At 36.5% G+C, this 8,277-nt stretch overlaps 2 protein-coding genes across 2 annotated transcripts in view; one reads left to right on the forward strand and one right to left on the reverse strand.

Moving 5' to 3' along the window:
- Nucleotides 1-4,749, reverse strand: part of nudcd1 (NudC domain containing 1) — a 73,080-nt gene extending 68,331 nt beyond the window's left edge. The window contains exons 1-2 of the mRNA XM_050034409.1: nucleotides 4,565-4,749; nucleotides 2,664-2,818 (exon numbers count right to left, since the gene is read on the reverse strand). Coding sequence (XP_049890366.1) covers nucleotides 2,664-2,818; nucleotides 4,565-4,724 — 315 coding nt within the window. The 5' untranslated portion in view covers nucleotides 4,725-4,749. The remainder of the gene's footprint in view (nucleotides 1-2,663; nucleotides 2,819-4,564) is intronic.
- Nucleotides 4,750-4,938: 189 nt separating this feature from the next.
- LOC126383761 (transcription and mRNA export factor ENY2-2-like) lies at nucleotides 4,939-7,665 on the forward strand. The gene is made up of 5 exons (XM_050034410.1): nucleotides 4,939-5,057; nucleotides 5,168-5,238; nucleotides 5,348-5,418; nucleotides 5,499-5,573; nucleotides 7,395-7,665. Exons 2-5 carry the CDS (start codon nucleotides 5,171-5,173, stop codon nucleotides 7,469-7,471), a joined length of 291 nt encoding a protein of 96 aa, XP_049890367.1. The 5' UTR covers nucleotides 4,939-5,057; nucleotides 5,168-5,170; the 3' UTR covers nucleotides 7,472-7,665.
- Nucleotides 7,666-8,277: the final 612 nt, after the last annotated feature.

Raw genomic sequence — 8,277 nt, forward strand, 5'->3', positions numbered from 1 at the left:
TTTTCCCCGTTAAAGGGTTTTTTTCCGCTGCGAGGGTCATAAGGACAGAGGGATGTCGTATGCTGTAAAGCCCTGTGAGGCAAATTGTGATTTGTGATATTGGGCTTTATAAATAAAATTGATTGATTGATTGATTTAAACTAAAACTATAATTAATGGGAGAGAGATCTATCGGTAATGTTGTTAGTTACCATTAAGGCTCTAGATGAAACTGCTGAATATATAAAAGGTTCTCTGTTAAACCCCTTTTGTGGGTGTTAGGCATTGGCTTTCCTGATATTTCACAAGGCTATTTCATGGTTATTGTGTAAAAAAAAAAAAAGGAAAAAAAAGGTAAAGGTGATAGAAGTCACTGTAGCATGTATGTCAATGCATAGTCTACAATGCTGTGTTTCTAATATAAAATTAGCTTGCTTAGACAAGTGTAATACTAATGGCCAATAGAATAATGAATAGAAAATAAGCACCTTTCTTGCTGGAGGTCACAACACATCAGCAGGCTGAATGTTGATGACATGTAGAATAAAATCATAAGGCTAATAAACTACTTTTGTGCACAATGGAAGTAAACTGTAGTAGTAAGATGCCAGATCACATTGATTACCTGTGAGGTTGTGTTCTTTTAATACAGATATTTTCTTTATCAAAAAACAAGCGTGGACCAACAATTAAGACCAATGCATGCTCTTTTTAGCAATGATTTTTCACTTAACGTCTCAAGTGTTGCCTTCTCCATCCTCTCTATCCAACTTGTAGAATATGACATGCCCACTGATGTCATCACAGTTTGAATTTCAGGTTAAGAAAAACCTGTTCACTTTTTGTTCTGGTTGGGAACCAAAGTTTCCAGTTCTGAACCAATTTCTTTTTGGTCAAAATGCTCAGAACATTTCATAATTAGATGCGGTAACCAATACAGAACCCATTCCGTGTTGGTGGAAAAGGGGTATGGAAGATTATCTTTTATAAAGGTTCTACCAAGAACCAAAAAGGTTTTTCCCATGGGAACAAGCCAAAGAACCCTATTTTTGCACTTCCAGAATCAGAATCAGAAATACGTTATTAATCCCCAGAAGGAATTTTCAACTAGTGGTGGAGAAAAGCATCGGAATGGTACAAACTGGATTTGGGTTTCTTCCTTATTGCAAGTTACACAAAAACTGATGAAAATAATTGTTGAATAATGTAAAATGGATGACAAATCTGTTCTCTCTGCTACCAAATTCTTTAAGCAGTCCAGTCATGACTCACAAAGATACAAACAGACACACTTAATAAGAGAAGGCTTTGAACTACAGAAGAACAGAAAGGTCACTGCTTTCATATTGAATGGGGCACTCTAATCCCCTAAGAAAATTCCACGACTAACATCTGATATGAAAACACACAACAAAACATGATGGTATAAGGCCACAAAAAGATACCTTAAACATAAAAGCTGAAAAATATGAAATGTACTCATCCAGGAGAGCCAAAGATACCAGCTGTTGTGTGGCTGCCCATGTGACTTGGATTCACATGTGATTCACGACTCTCAGAGCCTTATTAGTAATAGACAGATATGCCACCACATGAGCATCAATTACTCATTGCGTGAAGTAACAGTGTCTCAAAAGGACTATGCACCAGCTGCCCTGTTGTTGCCATGGAGCGTGACACTGCGTATTATATCGCTACCCGATGTATGATGCACCTTTGAGATCATTTTCTCCAGCATCTGTGATGTTAATGCCCAGAACATAATGTGAACCGCCTATGTACAATGTGCTGGGCGACACTTCCCTGCAAATGTACGCAAAAGGGGCTTGTCAGGGATGATAATTATCATGTGATGATTGTAATTAAAATCCCAGCAACACATTTTTATAAAGAGTAATTTTATGATGCCACTGAAAGCCAGAAATACTGTCCCACAGGATTATAGCCTGATGATCATCATTCATGCCAGTTCTGATGTTAAAAACACTGATGTGGCACCAATTATCTCTCATTATATTCAATGATGTCTTCGACATAAAAGAAGTCTCTGCTGAAAAGGTCACTGTGCTGATTTTGCTCCTCGTCTCAGCTTCTTGGTATTGGATGACAAACCTAGATCAGTACCTTAAGTTAATTATGTTATCACTCCTGTGATTAACCACAGACAAACAAGGGTTCATCCAAAACTTTATCTCCTGTGATTATTGACGCAATGGACAAAAGATGGAATAAAAAGTTGTGTTTTTGCCTGAAAATTTAGACTCTCAAACTTCCTCTTTAATTGTTTCTAATTGAGCAAGAGAACAGCAAGTGAGGGAAATTATAAGTCACTTTAATATTGCAGCTTGTAAAAATGTTAATATTGTGGAAATTTTTCAAGGATGATTTTGTCTTGACATCACCTGGCAGAAATGTATCGTGGGCTGATGCTGCTTTTACACAAGTGTTTGGTCACCACCTGCTGGTGTGTCAGTTTCATTAAAGCCTGCCAACAATTCCACTGTCACAACATTATAAGAACAATCACAATTCTTATTCTACATGAAGAGTGAATATAAAGGATTTTGCTTCACAGACATGGGTGGAGGGATACATTGGCAACTAGGCAACAATAGAACAAAAGCTAAAGTTACCAGAATAAGGACTTCCACAAAAAAAAAAAAAAAACAGAATTTAAAGCTTACCAGAGTGACGGTGAGACTGAGCACCCTTCCTTTGCAGTCCAAAAACAAAACACTGTCTTCATACCAAGGATCTAAGTGGAGGTAATTGTACATTCCAAAAGCACGCATATGTTCCAGGGTGTACTGGGTATCCTTCAACTTCACTTCCTCCACCGCTGCAGTAAAGATGGAAAAGCAAAAGGTAAAAAAAGACATAAAAATGAGACAGCACCTGGTCATATGTACATCTTTTGTTTTAATAAGATTTTCTAAAAGCACTGAATGAGTGAGATTACAAAAACTACTGTTACAGATTGACGGGATACAAGAACATTATCATTGATACCTGCCTCCATCTACTTTGATCTCAGTGTCAGTCCAATGGCATCTTTTGGTTAATAGGTAGCAGACTGTAAAATTATTTTTGTGAGTCACTTATTAAGTCATATCAGCAACAGAAAAAGGTTTAAGAACCACTTAATTAACATGAGATAAGGATGGCAGAGAATCTGTTAGTACTTCACTGGGTAGAACGCATACAATGAAGGTTGAATCCTTACTGCAGTGGCCCAGATTCCAGTACAGCCTGGGTCCTTTGCTGCATATCAGTCCCTCTTTTAGCCCCTCCTTTTCTGTCTATCTCTCACTATCATAATAAAGCAGAAATGCCCCCAAAAAATTGATTTCTGGAGTTGTAGCTAATGTGGAAGTAATAACATACCAGCAAATCCCTCCATATCATTATTTAATTTTCTGATTAGATTTTTCTGTGCGTACAATTTCTCTCTAGTCCTCTCTAAATTTATAAAATATCAATTTTATGAGATTTTTTTCACTATATTTTTAACTTAACTAGTTTTTGTGTGTTTTATATATTGGACGTTTATAACTCTGAGTGAGGTATTATAGACAAGTAAAAGCCACCAGTATTAATCACAGCTAGTCATTCCTACCAAATGCAATTAAAATATTAAATGCATATTCTCCATATGCCTCTTTCTGAAACTACATCTTACAACCAGTCCCTCTGTTTTCTAATTCTATTTAATAATTGCATATATGCTCTCATTGTAAGTTATTTTTTATGACATGTGTTGAAGCCAAGATAATTTTTCACATTGTGGACAACATAAATTCTTTACTGACAAACACTGCTTGCAGTAGACAGCCAGTTAAACAGCGAGTAGCCTATTTCATGTAATATGCTGCTTCAGAGGCTTTTCTACCCTGACCAGGATACAATACTCTGAAAAAACAAAGAATACTGGCACTCATTTCTAAGGACACTAAACATTATGCAAATATTGTCATTAAGCGGCTCCAGCACGAAAGAATCTGTATCAGACTTAACCTTAAAACAATAATGGTGAAACCTTATTGCTAAGGCACTGCCGAAACTTTAGATTTGTAAATTGATTGAAAGGCAGGGGATAACTTAACCTGCTTTCTCAGTAGCTACCACTTTAGTTTGGTGTGGTGATGCTAGCATTATTAAGCAGGAGTGGAAATGTATGGAAAAATGCTCATGTAATGACAGTGAGTAATAGACTGTTTATATGTGGAAAAACTGAGAAACACTTGCTTATTTTTCTTAAGACATGTCAAACTGTTCTTGATATGATTTGTATAATACAAAATAAAAGTATGTTGAACCACTCCTCATTTTCTTAAGGACCCTCTGAACCCACAAGCTTTAAGTCTGGAGTTACTGGGCTTCAGCTAGGGCAGCTTTAATGCCATTACTACTATTTTGCATAACAAATGGACGTTTCAATTACACCTGTAAATAAAAATAACTCAGTTAATTACTTATGTTTGCTTACAGCTGTGACTGAAGTGATAAATCAGAGCTTTCTGTGTGGCATCAATGCTAGGCTAGCACAATTGCTAACTGTACTGTAAGTTAAGTTAGTTTGTCTCACCAGCATCCAGCTCAACATTGTACGTCGGTATGGCGTCAAGGGATAACCTGTAACTTTCAAAGTTGGGGTCCAGAAGCTCTCTGTTGACCTTCAGGGAATAATTTGACGCAGCCATGTCCTTAAAATGTGCCAGGCTTGCACACAAGTTGTTGTGAAGCATGCAAAAGTCAGCAAGACATGCACTTCCTGTTTTGGAGCACACGGACCCATTTTTCCAGCGGACATTAGCTGCCCGGACGCTCATGGGAGGTTGAGTCCTTGTGTTTTCTCTTAAAGCGTTTCATGTTTTTATTAAGTCATTAAGTTAAAAAAAATAAGCGTTTGTATGAAGCTTAAGTGCGCTATCTGACCAGTTTTTTGTTTTAGTGATGCTGTAGTCGGTTCGTACAAATTCGCGGCTGCCAAAGCGGAACCATTAGGCTTTTGACGGTTTCAGACGGCACGGCTGTGTGAAGGAACTGTGTGTACCCCAGCTGATCCATCTCGACAAAAGGTAACGTCTACCCTCTAGCCCGCAAAATAAAATATTTTTGTTGCCACATTCCCCTGAAATCGTTGAATTCAAACCGGAAACTGTTAACATTTGTGTGTGATTTGAGACAGATCATGAGCAAAGACTCCCAGATGAGGGCTGCAATTAACCAGAAGCTGATAGAGATGGGGGAACGGGAGCGGTGAGTCAAGCTTCTGTCTTCACTGAGCTTATTTATGAATGCTTTAGAGACACCAGAGGTTATTTAGACGTCTTAGTAATGTCAGCTAATTGTAAATGTGTGGCCACAGGTTGAAAGAGTTGCTCAGGGCAAAGCTGGTGGAGTGTGGATGGAAGGATCAGCTGAAAGCACACTGCAAAGGTATTGTATGTGTGAGTTTGTCGGTGTCGGTGTAACGGTGCCACCACGAACCAGGATTATTGATGAATTATTTTTTGCAGATGTGATAAAAGAAAAGGGTCTGGAGCATGTCACAGTGGAGGACCTGGTCACAGAAGTCACACCAAAAGGCAGAGGTACAGACCTTCATGTGCAAACACAACAGCAGGGGGTGGAAGAAGTACAGAAATAATAATCACACTTAAGAAGTTGCGCTGTAAATGTGCTTAATCCAGTTTTGTGTAAATCTGCTCAAAAAACACTTGCAGGGTCAGTCAGAGAAAACTTCTGCTCTCACAGACTCAAACTTCATTTAAAACAACAGAACTATATTTTATTTTCAAGTGAAGATCCCAAAGTTTCTAAAGATGCCAACTTCTGATGACATGTGGGAGAAATAATGCTCAAGACATCTAGAATAATTTGTTGGAATTGATGAGATGTGATAAGCTTTAATGATCCCACACAGAGAAATTCAACTGATAAGTAATGGAAGAAAATCAAGAATACTAGCTACAAAACGAATCATTAACAAATAATAAAGGGTGTAAATACAATAGTAAAATCAGAAATATGAGATATTTCCATGTGATAATATAGTAAAGCCATAAGAGATATGTAGTCTTTGCTTTGAACATTTAATTCATATTCATATATATTCATATTGATATGGCTTTCATGAAGAGCTGAAATAAGCTATGTGATACTGTGAGACAGACAGATTTCTCTAAACTCAAACGCCCAGTGTGTAGGATTTAGGGGATTCTACTGGCAGAAATAGAATATGATATCCATAACTTTGTTTTCATCAGTTTACAATCACCTGAGACAAAGCATTACTGTGTTTTCGTTATTTTGAAAGCAGCTGTTTGTACTTTTACGTTATTTGAGTATTTAAATCTCATGCCACTTTCTACTTCTACTCCTCTACACTTCAGAGGGAAATATTTTACTTTTTATGCCACTATAATTACTTGATAACTTTAGTTACAAGGTACTTTAAAAAAATTAAAATTTTTGATTTTTCTTTCAGACAATGTAAAAGTGCAGTTTTCATGCAAAAACATTTCATGGTTCCAGCTTCTTAAATATTTAGACTTGCTTCTTTCCTTTTTTAATATTTAATTGCTAAAAACATTTCTTATTTTGAACTTCTACCTTTAAAACGTAAATACATTTTCCTGTTTTTACTTACATATTTTTAATTAAGTATTATTTTTAATGCCAGACTTTTACCAGTAGCAAAGTTTTTTTTACTGTGGTATTAGTACTTTTATTTAAGTATCTGAATACTTCCTCCACCACTGTTTTTATCTACATAAAAAAACAGGAGGTTTTAAGAGCTTCAAAAGTAGTGACAATGCTGTTTAACCACTATTTATTCATACTCTTTATTTAAAAAGATGTAAAACAATAAATAAATAAATAATGTCTTCTCTCCTCCTTAACTGCAAATGGCCACATGTGGCAGGTGTGCATCTCTCATGTTGCTGAACAGAAGATTCTTACTCAGTGAAAGTTGATTAGCACAGTGCACTTCATCATTAAGTGCTTAAGTAAAATAAAGTATGATTTTACAGAAGTTGCTGAAAGAATAATGTCTTACACAACATGCCAGTGTCTTTCAATAAGAGCTTCAAGGACACAGATGCTACACTGTAAACATATACAGGGAATGGCTGACCTGTGTTTTTACAAAAGATAGTGTTATGTATTAGTTCAGTTCAGACTATAGTATTCTATGGTACATTTAGAAGCTGTAATATGAGGTGCTGTTGTTTTGTACTGGTGCTCTTAATGGTGCGTCTTCCTGGTTTACAGGTAACTGCCTTACAACATAATGCAATCCACTACAACATCATACACAGTGTCAACACTTTCTGATAATTCTAAGTGTAAAGATAATAGTGTGTATCGCTGTAACCTGACATGTCAAAACTTTTCTCTCTCCTGTGCAGCACTCGTACCAGACAGTGTGAAGAAAGAGCTCCTGCAGAGAATCAGAGCTTTTCTAGCTCAACATGCCACCTTGTGAATGAGGCGATTCCTGTCTAGACATTTTTTTACTCACTGTAGATCCAAAATTAAAACCCAAACTAATGTTTGTTCTCATCGTGAGCAATGCTGAAGTGTTATTTTTATTTTGTATTGTGTGTTTTCATATTGATTTTAGTTTGTTATGCAGCAGTTTTGGAAGAAAAAAAAATAAAGTTGTGCCTATTTTGGTCACTGGGAGTCCTGACTTTTTCTTTGTTACTGCTGAAGACATGTTTGACATGTCTTTCAACTCTTGTTCAAACCAGTTAAATGCAGATTTTTTTGGTTGCCATCATTTTTATTTTTTCCCCGACAGACAGCATGATGAGTGATATTTTTTTTTTTTTTTTTTAAAGACTACATGGTATGACAGAAATACCCTTGTCTTCGTCTTATACATGGCTTTAGGGCTCTTCAGGTGGTTACAAAAGAAGACAAAGACACTTGACATTGTTTCAATGTCCTTAAAGAGTGCTTAATTATTGCATCATTTAGTTAATTTACTAATAACTTGTGCATTTAATTTAGTCTGTACATATATGTATTTCTAAATTTGTAGTTTTTTAAATTTGAAAATCATTTAGTGTGTACTTAGGGGTGGACCTTCCTATAGGCGACTAGGCAGCTGCCTAGGGCATTAGCCAGCGGGGGCTCCAAAATTAACTCTCCACCCCCTCCAAAAAGAGCATAGAGTAAGGGAAGATGAAAAGGCAAAAGCCACCCAGGGTGCAGTACAAAAGGGAAATGGAGGTGAAATTTGCACATACCCTATTCTTGTATTGTTTGTTTTTTATTATCATTATT

Source organism: Epinephelus moara, chromosome 22 (assembly GCF_006386435.1).
Source record: "Epinephelus moara isolate mb chromosome 22, YSFRI_EMoa_1.0, whole genome shotgun sequence".
Taxonomy (NCBI): Eukaryota; Metazoa; Chordata; class Actinopteri; order Perciformes; family Serranidae; genus Epinephelus; species Epinephelus moara.